We start from the raw sequence: 17,209 nt of genomic DNA, 5'->3' as shown, positions 1-17,209 counted from the left end.
TGGAAGGGGTGGTGATTACGTGAGTGTTGGCGTTGATGTGGGCGTCCTCCAAGCCGGACGCGGGAGTAGGGATAGGTGAGCGTTGGCGTTGATGTGGGCGTCCTCCAAGCCAAGAGCAGGGAAGGGCAGAAAGAACAGGCCCCTCAGGAGCCATGAGAAAATAAAGTGTTGGCAGCAGTGGTAAGGGTTGGTGTCAGGGGCCAGGAAGAGGTGGCGAAGGGGGCATGTGCCTCAAGGCAGCCCTGGAACCCACGGTCCCTGCGGTCCCTGCAGTGAGGTCTGGTCTGCAGGGGATGTGAACGGCCACACGGGGAGGCCCACAGACAGCCTGGACTTGGCTGCCTCAGAACTCTGGTGGACGTTGCAAATGGCCCCACAGGGTTGCAGTGCACATTCCTCGGACAGAAAGAAGATGCTTGGAACTGTTCCAGGCACGAAGCCAGTGCCCTGTGAATAGTGGCCGCTGCTGTCGTGACTGAGTGCCATCCAACTGGGGCCATTTGCTCTGCTCAGTTCACTTAATTGGGCCAGGAATGGGGTTGCCCTTCCTTCAACAAGCTTGATGCATTGAACGAGGACTCAGTTGATAATATACTCTGTAAATACGCTCTCTCGGCTAGAGTGAGCAAAGCCCAGGGAGCGGGTGGTTCTTCAGTATTAGACAGGTGTTTGTGGCAGGGCCAGCTGTGCGGCTGCCAGAGCGAATGTGACCAGGAAGCCTCTCCCCCCGGAGGTGGCCAGCATTCCTGTTAAACGTGGCGTAGGCAGAAGGCGGGCGCTGCTGGGGAACTTGCTCATGTTCCTGTTTTCTGATTGGAAATTCAAGGTTTCTGCACATCCTACATCGAAGTTGTACATTGCTAAGACTCTACACATTTCAACACTTGTGTTTTTTTTTCTGCTTTTCGGATCTATACAACCTGGCATTTGGCCGTGGCTTCCAGGACAGGCTGGATGCAGAGTGAAGTCCTCTCTGCACTGTCGATGTTTGCAGATGTCTTTTTGTATAAACTTTTTCTTGAGACTTTCAATTGCCATGCACATAACTCTACCAGTTACAATCGTGAGCTAACAGGGGTTTTTGGTTTTACTTGGATGAATGTTTAACATTTGTATGCTAGATTTGGGGGTGGAGGTCATTTATCTGCTTTTAATTTCCTTCTTGGTTATACTTAGTGACTTTCAGGTAAAGTGTGGAAGGCGTGGTACAGTGTGAATTGCAGGTCGCACTGTGGTGCAGTGGACGAGAGACGCGGGCTGCAGTGGTGTGCACAGTGCATGAGAGAAAAGAGACTTCCATCCTCAAGGGAAACACACAACAATTTAAAAAACTGATGATCTAGCTTACATGAGGTCCAACAAATTCAGTTTGCAAAGTTTAACTTCTAAGTTAATTTAGTAATTTTCCCCTAAGTCATTAAGTTAGTAGCTTATGTTCAAATATATTTCTTTTGTCTAAAGCAAGTCATAAATTCTAAAATGAATGACTAAAGATGTAATAATTTAGGCATACAGCACCTGAAGAGAAAATTGACAGTATGCTAAAATATTGGACACAGATGCTTAAAAAATATAATGTAGCATTCTTCCTATGCATGTGCTTTTAGCATGTAACTTGGTGAGTGGTTTTGAGCTATGTTTGTAGGAATGTGTATCTTTGAATACTTCAGGGCACCACTGCAGATGTGTGCGCGAGATTTGTAAATACTGAATGTTCTTCTCCCTTCCCTTAAATGAAAAGCATTAGCTCTCTTTTTTTATTTTTATTTTATTTTTATTTTATTTTTATTTTTGGAAGTAGACTCTTTCTCTTGTTGCCCAGGCTGGCATGCAGTGGTGCAATCTCGGCCCACTGCAACTTCTGCTTCCAGGGTTGAAGTGATTCTCCTGTCTCAGCCTCCTGAGTAGCTAGGATTACAGGCACCCACTACCATGCCGGGCTAATTTTTGTGTTTTTATTAGAGATGGGGTTTTGCCATATTGGCCAGGTTGGTCTCAAACTCCTGACCTCAGGTGTGATCTGCCCACCTCAACCTCCCAAAATGCTGAGATTACAGGCGTGCACCACCGTGCCCAGCCATTTCCCTTCTGTACTGATTTATACAGTTTTTGCTTTTTTTTGAGAAGTGGTCTCACTCTGTCGCCCAAACTGGAGTGCAGTGACGCAAACCTTGGCTGACTACAGCCTTTACCTCCTGGGCTCAGGTGATCCTCCCATCTCAGCTTCCTGAGTAGCTGGGAATAGACACATGTCACCACGCCCAGCTAATCCTTTTTTTTTTTTTTTTTTTTTTTTTTTGTAATTTTAGTAGAGACAGGGTTTTGCCATGTTTTCCAGGCTGGTCTCAAACTCCTGGGCTCAAGTGATCTGCCCGCCTCGGCCTCCCAAACTGCTGACATTACAGGCGTGAGCACCACATCTGGCAGTTTTTTTTTTTTTTTTTTTTTTTTTTTTTGGTCCTTCCAGGATTAGAAGTCGATTTTCGGAAAACCCTTCACACTTGCAAACTTAATTTTCCAAAATAATATGCCTCTAGGATAAAAACAAGACAGAAACAAAGAAGTATGTGTGGACTGCAGTTAAAAATTTTCAACACAACATAGCTTACAAGAGGTGACATTTACAAAGAGCAGGAGGGCCCGTTCAGTGCCTTCCAGGCATTGGCAATGGCGGTCTGTGGGCGACCCTAAAGTGTGCAGCGTCCTGAGATGTGATCGTGGTGCTCACGCTTTTACCGAGGGCCTCGCAGGAGTACCGGAGGCGGCTCTTCTGCAGGCGGCCAGCCAGGCGGCAGCTGCTGGAGAAGGAACAAACGGTAGAAGACAGACGTACACGATGTTATTGTGGCAGAGAGGTTAAAAGCAGGCTCACTTTGTTCTTCAAGTTTTAAATAACTAATAATGAAGTCCTTAAATATGTATTGCATTTCTGGATTTTACAGCAGTTGTGGGTGTGTCTGTCTCTCTAGCTCCCGTTTGGGTGCTCCCTGTGAAGAGAGCTCAGAGATGCCACCTTTCTTTGTTGAGGTGACAGTGTCTGGAGAGCTGTGAACCCCGCGGTGAGGGGCGGGTGACTGACCTGGGGGGAGGCTGGGTCAGCGTGGGGATCCACCCCCACTCCACCTTCCTGTAGGGAATCCAGTTGTAAGTCTTTATGATATGGGTAAAAGGAACCTGGAAGAGGTGTTATTTTTTAAGAAGTAAGTGCCATGCTCTTTTTTCCTCATTCTTCTCCGTGTTTAAGCAGCATTGAAGGATAAGGCACTACTAGCATGTTTGTTTGGAAACGATCTTGTTGGTTATTTTACGTTGAATCTGATACTAAGGTTGCCTGGTAACAGAAGTTTTCCTTAACAACATGGAACTCTGTTGAATCTATTGTCCCATTGGCTAAGCCTTCTGAAGTCAGTGCGGTGGCAGCTGAAGAGGCCGCTTCCCCTTGGAGGAAGCCACTGGATTGGCAAGAGGCAAGGCCCTTGACTGAGGGAGTGAGGCCAGTTTGCAGGGACCCCACATGGCACCTGCGGCTCTCTCCTGCCCCCTGCTGGCTGGCCAAGCAGCCTCGTGACAGTGTGCTCAGTGTGAATGTTCACTGGGGCAGGCCAAGGCTTTTGTTCCAGAAACACTGACTTCAGAAATGGCCGGCCGTGTGTGTGGAGCATGGCTTACGTGTGTCTTAAACCTCTTGAACAAAGCAAGTTGATGTTTCAAATGCAAGAAACATCATTTCCTCCTATTGCTTTCTTTCATTTATTTTAGCAGTGTGTTTCTTCTGTGTTAAGAATGAGCCAGATTTCCCCCTCACCCTTTTCTAGCTTGGCTTTATGTCAGTCACACTGGCCAGAACAGGGTAAATTTTTTAGCTTCTCTGCCTTAGGAAGAACCTGTCTTTATTGATTAAAAGTGAGAGGATATATCCAGTCCTTGGGGTCGTGTTTCTATCCCTGCTAGACTAGGGGAGTGGTGAGCACCATTTCTCTAGAGCCTGCCTCTCCAGCCTGCGTTGAGTAGCGAGGCCGCAGGGTCAGCTGTGGGAGCCTGCAGGAAGGGGTTTGAGTGCCTGGTACGTACGAGCTCTGGGACAGAGGCGTGCCCACTGGGGGGCACTGCCTGGAACCACAGCCTTCCTGGTGAGATGAGAGGTTCTGAAGAGAGCCGAGATCATGCCCTCCTGGGCAGGCAGTTTCACCAACATGTGCTTTGGAAGGAGTGGATTCTGCCAGTCATGGGCGTGGTGCTGACACCCGCATGGTGGCCACCTCCGGTCCCTGATAAGCTGACCCAGAGAGGGTCCTCATCTGCAAATGGGACAGTGGCCCCCTTGACACATGGGGTCACATCAGTGGCTTGGCCGCCTGGTGCCTCCTGGAGAGCAGCCGCTGGCCTTTACCTTAGATGTTCACGTCCAAACCAGCTCCAGAGTTTGCAGTGAAAACTCCCAGCCCTGTTGGAGACTCCTTAGCTCAGCTTGGCACAGAACCTCGGAAAACAGCAGTTCTGTTCCGGGTTCTTCCTTCAGAACTGAGTTCCAGTGCAGGGAAGGGAGCAGAGGGGCCGTGAGGTCAGCTGCAGCCTCCTGTGCCTCCCACTCGAGCTGAGGGCCATCTCTCTCCTGGGCTTCTCCCTATCGTGTTCCCTGGTGCTCTACTGGCTTTGCAGAGGTTGGCAACGGCTCGTTCCATGGACTTCCTTGGGCCCCGCGCTTGACTCCTCTTCACTGAATGTCGTTAGGGTCCGGCCGTCGCTGGCTTTGCTCTCCTTTAGCAGTTTCTAGATGTCCAGGCTTGAAACACTGCAGGCAGGCAGGGCCACGCTTGGGATCAGCCTTCTTTTTGACAGTACTACTTTGACTAATTGCCTGAGGCACCGCCAGAGGGACTTGCTATTTTTAGAAGCTAATTCAGGTTTAAGACGCCATCTAGGTAATGAGAGAGTTCAGGAAAGCTGTATCTGAGTTCCAGCAAAGGCGGACTCTTCCGTCCCAGTTGTCACTGTGTTTACACTCAGAGGAGCACACGGTCGGGGGCGTGGCTCAGGTGTCAGCGCTGCGCTGTTCCACGCACCCACAGCAGCAGCCTGGTGGGACCAGAACTCAGACACGCTCGGGCACAAATCAGCCTCTTGGGAGAGCTGCTTACCTGCAGAATTCTTTTGTCATTAAGTGGTTGATGTCATTCTTTGAATGAGTGACAGTAATTCCCCACCTCAGGGTGGGCTGCGGGGGAGATTCAGTTGGAAAAATAACCCATAAGGCTTTGTGGCTCTGGGGGTCCTGATGCCCCACCGACATTTTCCTTCCCATGCCCGGGATTCTCTAAGACAAAGGGCAAGTCTTAAAGCCTTACGACATCCTAAGTCTTAGATCGCAATTAGAGAGAGAACCCAGTACAGGTGGAACAGTGACACCCTCAGAATTCTGCACTGGCCCTTCAAGAAGGCAGTTGTGGGCTCTTTGGACCCTTGACGGGCTTCTGTCCTCTGTCCTTCCTAAGCACAAAGATGGGAATTCTTCCCATTGCCTGTTTCTCTCCCCATCTCGGCTTCTACACAATGCAAAGTGGCCCGCTAACTAGAGCCCGTGTTCACTTTTGAACACATCAACCAATTATTTTGGGAGGAAAAGAATCTGCCAAAGAAACAAAGTATAGGTTGGAATGGTTTAATGAAGCCTGTGTTTATTCAACAAAGTGTGTTTTTAAATTTCATCCGAAGATCTCAAGTGAAAATTTCCCAATGGGTGTTAAACTTTGGTGCACAGACTCTCGTGTGGCCCCCAGTCTCAAGTCCACACCCCCACTTCATGCTTTTACTCTTGGCTGAGTCCCATGGAGGCCGGTTAGGGAATCCTTCAGGATCAGCCCTTGACCAGGATGGCTGGCTGGCTGGAGAATACTGTGCTTATGTCATTCAGAGACAAGCATTTCTTGAGCGCCTGCTGTGGGTGCTTGGCCGGGTCCTGCTGATGGTGCAGTGGTGGAAGTCCAGCCCACAGTTCCTGCCCTCATGGAATTTGTAGCCTAGTGAGGACTGCAAGTCAAATAACCACGAGCTAACTGCAGGGAGAGACTCCAGGGTGATTTCTATGAAGAGAGGACATGGGGTGCCCCGAGAACCCCTGACAGACGAACTTTGCCATTAGAAACCAGGCGGCATTTTTGTGAGAAAATGACATTTCCCTCCTGGTCAGAGCTGAGGAAGGTGCCTGTGTGTGTTCCGTGGCTGCTGTGACCCTGACCACACACCTGGGGCTGGAAAATAATACTCACTGTCACACAGTTCTGGAAGGCAGGAGCCATGGACTGAGGCCAGTGTTTGCTCCAGGAGAGTCCCTCGTGGCCCATTCAGGTGCCCAGAGCTGCGGGCCTTGCCCGCCTTGTTCCCTGGTGCCGCCTCCTCCCATGTAGGTGTGCAGCATCCTGCTCCAGGGCCTCTACACCCCTCATCTGCTGATGCAAGTGGTGGCACTTAGGGCGCACCTGGGTAGTCCTCAGGATTCCTTTATCACCGCATGAGGGAACGTTCTCAGGTTCCAGGCATTAGGACCGGGATTCCTTTGGGGGCTGCTCTCCCGCCCACCACTGTACCTGAATGCACACAGCAGCCAGCATATCCAGAGGCCCCAGGAGGACCTGAGGTTGCTGGATCTAGAGCGGGACCTGGTATCAGAAGCAGGCAGGGCCAGGGATTCCCGAGAAAGTCTTGACGTGTACTTGAAGTGAGCCAAAGGGTTTTGAATGACTGGATCAGATTTATGTTTTTTATAGATGGGTCTCCAGTCTGTGTGAACAGATTGGAGGGTGCCGGGATGGGAGCTGAGGCCCAGGCAGAGGTTTTGCAGAGTCCCAGGAGAGGGCGCTGCAGCCCGGACTCGTGTGTGGGTGGGAAGGTGGCCGATGCATTTCTCTGCTGCTTTTCTCCCCACTGAGCTTGGGTCCTCGTGGAGGGCGGATGGCAGACATTTCACTTGGGGACCTGATGCCTATGCATCCGAAAGACTCCCCAGGCACCTGGGTCTAAGAACCACCGTCTGCCTTTGAGTAGAGTTTCTATAAACGTAACATTCACCTGATGAACGGAAGATGGCCACAGATCTAAAATCACAGGGAGCTTTAATGGAAGAAAATAGAAGATCACAGCTGTTCCCATGGACTAAGCTGGTAGGTGAGAGCCCCCTAACTTCTCAGCTCACACCTAACGGTGTCCGTGTCTGATGAAAGCTGCTTCAGCAGGGACAGAGAGCAGCGTGGAGTGAGCTGGCTTGTGGGGTCGTCTTTTCAGTCTCCTTTTATGAGTCCTGGGAGAAGGGAGCGGCAGATGGCCAGGCCCCCACCACAGGTCATTGAGGTCATCTCCAGGTGGCTGCCACGGTGGGGGGGGGTGTTGGGGGCATGTTCACACCCACTCCAAGGGCACATCCCGGCTGCTGCACACCCTTCACCTCTGCGATGCTGGGACCGCATGCTCAGGCGCGGTGGGGGCCCTTGCTGCACTTACTCGTCGGGGAGCTCTGGGATGGTGGGTGCACCCTGGCCCTGGGCTGGAGTGACTGATCTCTGTGACCAGACCTGCGACCACATCAAGCAGTCCGCCAGCGGAACCAAGCGGCGCGTGTTCATCAAGTCCATGGGCGGCTACCGTGGCTACCTGGCCAACATGGGGGGCTCACGGCCGGAGCCGATGCCGCATACATTTTTGAAGAGCCCTTCGACATCAGGGATCTGCAGGTATGTGACGGGGGCTGGCCTAGGGGGACCGTCCCCTTTGGATCCACTCGGTGCTGTGGAGTGAAACATCGTATCTAGGGTGGTTTGCTTTTCGAGGGGGCATGGAGACAGGTACTACAGAACACGCCATGCTTGATGCCCTTTGCATTGCCCAGATGCCTCTCCCATGTGTCAGGTGAAGGCAGATGTGCCTGGTTGAGGACACCTTCTAGTCTCTTGTGTGAAACATGAGCTTGTTTTTTTGATGTAGTCTGTTGTGTAGTTAATGTTTTCTCACTTCTGTCACAAACGATTTGAGCGCCTCCGCTAACAATCACCACCCACGTCTGCAACTGGCTCTGAAGCTTGCTGCAGCTTCTTTTAAATCTTGAGGCCTCTGATGCTGTGTCTGCCTCTAAACTGACACACACACGGCCGTGGTTTTTTGGCATCTGTGGCTCTTTTAGGGAAGAGTGTCACCGAGCCCGGGGTCTGCCCCTGCTTGGATGGCACAGCAGAATCCAGGCCTGGACCCTGCAGTGTTCAGTTACTAAACTCCATGCAGGATGACAGGCCTTGGCAGATAAAATGCAACTTGAACAATTGTCTTTAGTTAGTTATATAAATAAATATATAATGTTATATATTGCTCTGCAACCCAGGTTGGAATGCAGTGGCATGATCCCGGCTCGCTACAACCTCCGATTCCCAGGTTCCAACAATTCTCCTGCCTCAGACTCCCGAGTAGTTGGGATTACAGGCACGTGCCACCATGCCCAGATAATTTTTGTATTTTTAATAGAGATGGGGTTTCACCTTGTTGGTCAGGCTGGTCTCGAACTCCTGACCTCGTGATCTGCCCATCTTGGCCTTCCAAAGTGCTGGGATTACAGGCGTGAGCCATTGTACCCGGCACCATTGTCTTTTAAAAGGTTAGGATGTTACTTGTTTCTGGGCCAAGTAGATCAAGTAAAAAGGGCCTTGGCGTTGTCACTAATTATGTGACATGTGAATCACGAATTTCTTCACTATGTCAAATTAAATACTTGTGGAGTCATTCACTTCATCATGATGTTTCTGTCAGCGGTGGGTCCCATAAGATGATATTGGAGCTGCCCCAAACAGGTGCACTGTTATTTATCTTTTATAAAAGATTATATATATTAAAAAACATATGTTATATACATATATATATATTTTTAACTGTGCTTTTCTACATCTAGACATGTTTAGATACACAATTGCCTGCAGTATTCAACAGTCTCAGACATTTAGGTTTGTAGTCAGGAACAACAGATATGTGGCAGGCCCTGCCTCCTGGGTTTGTGAGAGTTCACTGTAGGATGTTTGCACAAGGCTCAAGTCACCTAGCAATGCATTTCTCAGAACATATCCCCCTGTTATGTGACTCATGACCGTATTTCAGAAATCTGTCCAAAGATCCTGCCTCACCAGCATTCAACCTGGCAAGAGCTTCAGAAGAGAAATTATGATTTTTTTGTTGTTGTTGTTGAGATGGACGCTTGCTCTGTCACCCAGGCTGGAGTGCAGTGGCACAATCTCAGCTCACTGCAACTTCAGCCTCCTGGCTTCAAGTGATTCTCCTGCCTCAGCCTCGCAAGTAGGTGGGATTACAGCACCTGCCACCATGCCCGGCTAATTTTTGTATTTTTAGTAGAGATGGGGTTTCACCATGTTGGCCAGGCTGGTCTCAAACTCTTGACCTCAGGCAATCTACTCGCCTTGGCCTCCTAAAGAGCTGGGATTACAGGCGTGAGCGACTGCGCCCAGGCTCCTACTTTGTGAAATTCTGCCACCGTGCCCAGTGACAGATTGATTAGATGTAAAAATCTCCATTTTCTTAGGATGAGTCATTAGAGAATTACCTCCCTCTTGTAATCCTCCCAAGATGATCTGATATAGGATGTTACCCTTTTCTAAGACAATCTGTTCCTTAAGAAATCTGTGTGTCGATGAGAGTTTACAAAATTCTCTGATCAGAGACTGTTCATCAGGCCGTCATAGGAGATTCCATTGAAAGGCCACAGGTCGCTCTTTTCCTCTGAGAGCGCCGAGAGAACATCGTCATGAAAATAAGGAGCAATAGAGCCATGAATGAGCACTAGGCCAGTCACGGAATTATCATCTTCAGAGGGACCCTGTTGATTCCGGAAGGCGTTTCTAGTGGCCGCTGTGAGGGCTGCTCACATCAGTGCCCTGTGCTCAGCATTCATTGCTGCAGACGTGCTCTCGCCGCCTGGGGAGGCTCCCCGAGACCCAAGCTGTGAGAGCTTGCAGCCTCCTTGGCCACGCTCACCACCACGTGTGGTTGGCACTTCCCGCCCTGCAGGACCTGGCACACAGTAGGTGCTTAGCAGAAGTTTATTGTCTGATTAACAAAATGCTCTTTTCCAGTCCAATGTGGAGCGCCTGACGCAGAAAATGAAGACTACCATCCAGAGGGGCCTTGTGCTCAGGTGAGTGAGAGACCAGGGCTGATCTTATGGTCACCGTAACACTGCGGTTCTTAGATTCTGCTCTGTGACTTTGGGCTGGATGAGTGGTAATTTCTTTGCCGCTGGAGTGCACTATACGCTGAGCAGTTGCAGAACAGAGTCGTGGTGTGTTGCTCTACAGACTTGCCCGCATTTAGACAACTAAAATTTTTGCTTTATAGTCTTACTCTTTTAGATATCTTAAAATCATTTCTCTAATTAGCACCTGATGTTTATGAAGGAAGAAGGAAATAGTCATCCCTCTTAGCCTCAGGGAATGTGTCCCAAGTCTCCAGTGGGTGCCTGAACCTGGGGATAGTACCTGCCCCCTGTATACATGAGGGGGTGGGTACTGATAACCATCTGATAACCAAGGCGGCTACTGAGTGACTCAGGGACAGGAGGCACAGACAGCATGGAGACTTAGGGCACAGGGATGATTTGCATTCTGGGTGGGACAGAGCAACACAGCACGAGATTTCATCACTCCCTGTTAGCTGGGCTTAGGTGAAATCGACATCCTGTGTCAGTTTGTTGTGTCACATTATGTGTCGCGTGTGTCACTATACAACAGAACGATCTGCAGTATATGCATACACCCAGTTAGCTGGGAGAATTTTTTTTTTTTGGAGACAGAGTCTTGCTCTGTTACCCAGGCTGGAGTGCAGTGGCGCAATCTTGGCTCACTGCAACCTCCACCTCTTCCAGGTTCAAGAGATTGTCCTGCCTCAGCCTTCTGAGTAGATGGGAGTACAGGTGTCCACCACCATGCAAAACTAATTTTTGTATTTTCAGTAGAGATGGAGTTTCACTGCGTTGGCCAGGCTGGTCTCAAACTCCTGACCTCAGGTGATTCGCCCACCTCAGCCTCCCAAAGTGGTGGGATTACAGGCGTGATCCCCACCATGCCCAGCCAAAACATCTAAACTTTTAAGTCATGCCAAACATCACCAGCTTTAGGATTCTTTTGTTGGTGAGGTTTGAGTAATGGGGATTTTAAGGGAACTGTCAGCTTTCATGAAAACAGTGACAACCCCACTACTTGGAAATGCTTATTCAAATTAAACACTTCATCGAGTTAAAAACTGGAGCTTCCTAAGATTTAAAATGGATTATCAGACATGTAATATACTTGACACTCACCCCAAATCAGAATGACCTGGAATGAGCTGCATGCAGGCACACGCATGTCATGAGCTAAGCCTGGGACACAGCGGTCCAGCATTCCTAACTCACACACACTCCTTCCTCACCACCTCCTATTCTTTATACGTTTAAACCAGAGCCCGTGAATTTATTCCAGAGAGCTGATGAATCCCCTGAAATGATGATGAAATAGGAGGCGTATGTGTGATTTTGTTAAAGAATCCACAACGGTTATCAGATTCTTAAAGCTGCGACCCATCCCCACCCCAGATGAGTTTATGAAATCCTGATTGAAGATTTTAAAATATTGGAGATTGTTAGTTGACTCATTCCATTTATTAAAATCCTCTTGTTACTGGGCAGGGGGAACACTTGACACTTTTGCGTAACAGGCTGAGTTCAGGCTACAGGAAACAGAGATTGTGTTTTTTTCTGTTCCAGCTATCCATAAAGACCTAGAAATAAAAACGTGAATTCTGTGAAATAGAAATCGTCATTTCTATTTAACAACAAAGTGTTACTGTATAACTGATATTTCATATGACTCTAACCACCAACAGGGTGGGGCACCCTCTCCATTTGATAGAAACTTTGGAACCAAAATCTCTGCCAGAGCTATGGAGTGGATCACTGCGAAACTCAAGGAGGCCTGGGGCAGAGGTAAGGGGTCCGCGGAGGGAGGCCGTCTGCCTTGGTGAAAATGCTGTCCTATCGGGGAGAAGTAGGGTATACTGGTCCCTTCTTCAGTCCAGTACTGAGCTGCGTGTGATGTTCTAACTCCTGCTGGTCTCTGAGCGTTGCTATTTAACCAACCTTGGATTCCTGGGATAAGGTCAGCTTGGGCGTGGGTAACATGTTCTCTTTTATCACTGCTAGATTCAACCTGAAGTTCTTTTGTGCAGGCTTTTTGCTCTGGAGATCTTGAGCATCAGCCCGCAGTTTCCCTCACAGTTTAAGTGGGGCCTTCTATTTTTTGGATGTATGTTAGGACAACCTCCTTGCAACTCCATCTGTCAGAACTTCCAGTTTTGAGGAAGATTTGGCTGCTGAATGAATTGTTCATGTTTGTAGAACTATGCATGTTTTTCCTTAAATCAGTTTTGTAAGTTACATATTCTAACAAATCTTTAGATAAACTGAAAATTTTTAAAAAACATGACATTTTGTATAATACAATTGTTAATTGTTCCAATGTGGCTGGTCCCCACTCATTCCTGAGTGGCTGTTTGTGCCAGCATCTTTCTTGCCCCCACCCCCCTCAGCTTTCTTCAGTCATACCAGGTGTGTGCTTTTTTAGGGCAAACCATTATCACTGCCAATGTGCAACGTAGAAGAATGACAGTCTACAAAAAACAGTGATGTGAACAGTTTCAATTGGTTTGTCTTTTTGAAGAACTGACTGATTCTTTCTACATCGATTTTCTTTTGCTAATTTAGCTATGGATGTTTCTCACTCCTCTGTGTGTGTATTCGTGGGCATCAATTTCTTAAGGTAATTTCCCTATTCCACTATTTAGTGAAAAATTCTCTCCACTGAGAGGAAAAACAAAAGCTGCTTTCCAGGAAGCCATCAGGGCGATCCCACAAGAGCAGAGCTGCCCAGGCCAGGCGCTGGCCACACTGTGCAGTTGTTCTCAGCTGTTCTCGGCCGTTCTTGGCCATTCTCAGCCTCCCCCAGGCTTCCAGGCCAGGTTCAGGATGGTTGCCAGGAATCTCACTTCTCATCTCGCCCCATGATTCTGCTCTCCCACCTGCCCATGTGACAGGGTGTTGTTAATCTTTTTTAAAATCTTTTATAGGAAAAAAATTTACCACCGATGATTCCGTTTGTGTGCTGGGAATAAGCAAAAGAAACCTTATTTTTCAACCTGTGGCAGAGCTGAAGAAGCAAACGGATTTTGAGTAAGTTGGGGTCTTATTGCCTTAGCAAACCCAGCCAACGTGAGTACAGGACAGGAGAATGGCCATTGCTGTTGCTTTCGGCAACTCATTCAGGGGTTTGAGGAACTAGATTTTCTGAAGCTTAGTTAAAAAATACTAGGTCTTGGCCAGGCATGGCGGCTCACACCTATAATCCCAGCACTTTGGGAGGCCTAGGTGGGTGGATCACAAGGTCAAGAGATCAAGACCAGCCTGGCCCACATGGTGAAACCCCATCTCTACTAAAAATACAAAAATTAGCCAGGTGTGGTGGTGTACACCTGTAGTCCCAGCTACTCAGGAGGCTGAGACAGGAGAAATCGCCTGAACCTGGGAGGCAGAGGTTGCAGTGAGCTGAGACTGCACCTCTGCTCTCCAGCCTGGGGACAGAGCGAGACTCTGTCTCAAAAGAACAACAATAAGAAACCACCACTAGGTCTTTGGGAAGAATTTTTAGAAATATAAAAGCAATGGTTTCATTTGACCCTGAAATTGGCTTTATTATCTAGTTGATTCAGCCGACCCTACAAACCCCGTGTTTCTGGCAAGACGGCTCACTGTGCTGGCCGTGGCATCTCCCAGCCTCACTGCTGTCCCCCCATCCCTCCACAGGCACAGGATTCCCAAAGAACAGTGGTGGCTCAAGCTGCGGCCCCTCATGAAGATCCTGGCCAAGTACATGGACAACTATGATGTGTCGGACTCAGGCCAGCTAGAGCACGTGCAGCCCAGCCCTGGAGCGTCTGACCCAGTCCTGCCTGCATGTACCTGCAACCTGGACTCACCGTGGACCATCTGTTTTTGTAACACTTAAGTTATTTATCAGCACTTTCTGAAAGTATTTATTGACATTAATACCTAACAAGCAAGCACCTGTCACCGACCGTGTGCCCCACCAGCTCCAGTGCGTGCTGTCTGGACTGTGTCTCATGCTTTCAGCTGTGTGTATTAAACGTTTGCCTACAACTCCAACAGTCCTCCGTTTTAGTTTTTTAAGTAGGAGATTAAAACCTCAATCTATGGGTGGCTACTAATGGTTTTCTCAGCACTTTTGTGGGCAAAGATTATAAAAATATTTTCAGTAGGGATCACTGAACTATGCACAAGTCATAAAAGGAGAACAAAGCCAGTAGTTTACACAGGCCAAGGGGAATGCCATGTTTATTGCCATGTGTCAGTTTCCAACCACAGCAGCAGGCCAGGACCCTGGGCCTTGACCCCAGGCTCCTGCTCTCCTTAGAAAGTAAAAGAGAACACATGAATCTTACCTACTCGGCCTCTTGATTGCAATCCTAGCTGCATGTTAAAACCACCAAGGTGGGGGTTTGAAAAATCTGATAGCCAGTTTCTCGTCCAGTCCAAGCCACGGTCCTTGCTGGGACCTAATTTGGAATTCTCTGATGACTCTTGCCAGAGTAGACATGGGTGCTGGCGTGACGGCCCTGCTGCCCTCGTGGGCCCACCTCCTGTAGGGACAGCGTTTCTGCCTCTTAGCTCTAGGTTGCAGGAGACCACAGCTGTGCCTCAGAAACGGCGGTGGAGAGCTGTGTGGAGGGAGAGGAGACCCCAAAAACAAGCTGTTTGGGAAATCAGAGTCCAACGGCCAAGAAGAGCTGGCGTGGTGGCTCTCCTTTCTGGCTCTGTGAAGACGAAGCGAGCGCTTACTCACCCCAGCCCACCTGCTTCTCAGGACTGCTTCCATCCGGCCGCCCCGTTGAACTTCCGTCTGTTAGGAGGACGCTCCCACAGGGCCTCGGTGTAATCGAGTTTCATGAATCAGCACAGGCAGACACGGGACACCTTTGTGTACCTTTTCATTTTACTTCTGTTTTTTAGTAAAAGCCCTAAATGCTACTTAAGATAATGACTCAAGCAGAGGTTAAATCAGAGTTGCCCTTTATTTTTAGATTCTTAAATATTCTAGAACTAATGAGGTAAAACAAGCCTTTCAGTCAGTAGAAAGTGAAAATTCTACGTGGTGCATCTTTGGCATTTCGTGTATGACTATTTCAATGGACATCTTCCTGGTCGCTCTTAAGATTGACTTGCCAGTCAGTTGGCAACACTTTAAGAATGATATAATATTCTTGGAAAAGCAGTAGCATTTCTGACTTTTCATATTCAGCTCTAGAGGCCTATTGTCTCAGGGGCTCCTGCACAGTTGGGGGCACCAGGGCCGCTCACCTGATGATCCAGGATGGGTCCTTGGCGATTTTGGGATTCTCGGGTCTGAGTATGGCCAGGCCATGCGTGCTCTTCCCAGTGCCGAGGTACCTGAGAGGAAGGCAGGCGAGGTCAGTGAGGACTGGCTTCTACTTCAGTGCCGTTAAGGTCTCCAATCCCGGACGCTGTCTCCCCCACTCCCCGCTCCCCACTTCCCACTCCCCACTCACCTATCGCTCATGGCCAGGAGCTTCTTGTGGCTGATGGTGAAGAGCTGCTCCCTGTGGGCCTGCTTCATCTCATCCGAGAGGCCGTACAAGAAGTGGTCCATTCCTAGAAGACAAACCACAGGCACAGGGGGGCTGCCACCCAGGAGCTCGCACAGTGGGCTATGCCCTCGTGTCCCAGAGGGGACAGGTGCATCTCACTGTTACTTCACATACGTGTTTCAACCACAGGGTCATGTCTAACAGCCCAGAGATCACACCCTGACCTCTAGCTCCCACGAGCCACGCTGACTCTTACCAAGGCCTGCTTCTGCAGCGTGGATGCATTCAGGACCGCGTGAGGCTGATAATGCTGTGAGCAAAAGTGGCTCTACAGTGTAATGTGGCCAGGCCTGGGCCGTGGTCACGTCATCCTTCCACACGAATGAGCCCAGTCACTGCCGTGGGTTGGCCCCACTGGGCCTCAGGTCAGTAAAACTGAAATGACAGGATGCACTCTTCTCGCCCAGATGTCGGGAAGCGTGTTTCCAAGGCCAATATTTAGGGTGTCAGACGTGGAAATCGTATCACAGGCAAGGACAGAGGCGCCAGAAGCTGGTGCTCCTGCCTGTGCATGAGGGAACTCGGAAAACAGCAATGTCATCTGCGAGGCTGTGGACTGAGATTCTCACTGTTACATTCACAATACCTTTGTATGAAGGAGCGACAGGAGCATCTACGGTTGAGAAGACAAAGTTTGCCTTCGTCAATGTCTTGCTGCGTGAATTTTCCAGATTTTGCCCAGTAAACCTTCCCAAAAGATTGGAGTGTCTCTATTGTTTTTGGGTCCCTAGGAAACCCAGAGAAATAAATAGGCAAGCATTTTACCAAAGGACAAGTTTATGACAAACCTGTGACTTAACAGTTCAACATCTTCTATGGGTTAACAGCTCTATTTTACATCTGATCTAGTCCAAACAGCCCCCTGACAAATTGCTCAATTACTCTCAGTGGAAGTTTAAATCCGATCACATAAGACTTTCAACACGTTCTCCCTCTTAGACAGGGTCTGTCTGCATAAAGTCCTCCCCAGATGATTTAAATCCACCTCTCTGTGACATCAGGAGAGGAAAGATGTGGAGGGTGGGGGCAGGTCAAGATTACGAGGAAATTACAGAAGACTCACATGGAAAAATCAAGCAAACAAAGGTTTTCCTTTAATCTCCCTTAAGGACACACCCAGGGCAGTACAGGAATCAGTCTGAGGGGGCTGATCCAGACTTCCCTTTGTGTAAATGGAAAGAGCCCAGCCCTCCCTCCACCCTGACTCAGCTGCAGAGGGGTTGTGAGCTGCTTCCCCATCCTTGTCTAGAAGAGTGGCTTCCAGCACAGCAAATGGGAGAACTCAGCAGGGTGGCAACGGCTACCGACTTCTCTACCTACGTGCCTGCTTACCTACCTACCTACCTAATCTATCTCTGCATCCACGAGCCAGGCTCTCATTCGCCCAGGCTGGCGTGTGGTGGCACAATCTGCTGACTGCAGCTTCAACCTCCCTAGGCTCAAGGGATCCTCC

The 17,209-nt window shown here is 49.1% G+C and overlaps 1 protein-coding gene and 1 pseudogene across 1 annotated transcript in view; one reads left to right on the top strand and one right to left on the bottom strand.

The window, feature by feature from the left end:
• Positions 1 to 2,564: 2,564 nt before the first annotated feature.
• LOC140708973 (uncharacterized) overlaps positions 2,565 to 17,209 on the bottom strand; it is a gene marked incomplete at its 5' end in the record, with an annotated part of 54,655 nt that continues 40,010 nt past the window's right edge. Inside the window, 3 exons of the mRNA XM_073006220.1 lie at positions 2,565 to 2,798; positions 15,449 to 15,538; positions 15,658 to 15,760. Of these exons, the coding sequence (XP_072862321.1) occupies positions 2,645 to 2,798; positions 15,449 to 15,538; positions 15,658 to 15,760 (347 nt within the window). The remainder of the gene's footprint in view (positions 2,799 to 15,448; positions 15,539 to 15,657; positions 15,761 to 17,209) is intronic.
• On the top strand, positions 6,471 to 14,236 carry LOC140708976 (uncharacterized; annotated as a pseudogene).

Source organism: Chlorocebus sabaeus, chromosome 18, assembly GCF_047675955.1.
Source record: "Chlorocebus sabaeus isolate Y175 chromosome 18, mChlSab1.0.hap1, whole genome shotgun sequence".
Lineage (NCBI taxonomy): Eukaryota > Metazoa > Chordata > Mammalia > Primates > Cercopithecidae > Chlorocebus > Chlorocebus sabaeus.
Note: the sequence above shows the minus strand (reverse complement) of the source record. Positions and strands in the feature narration are given on the sequence as shown.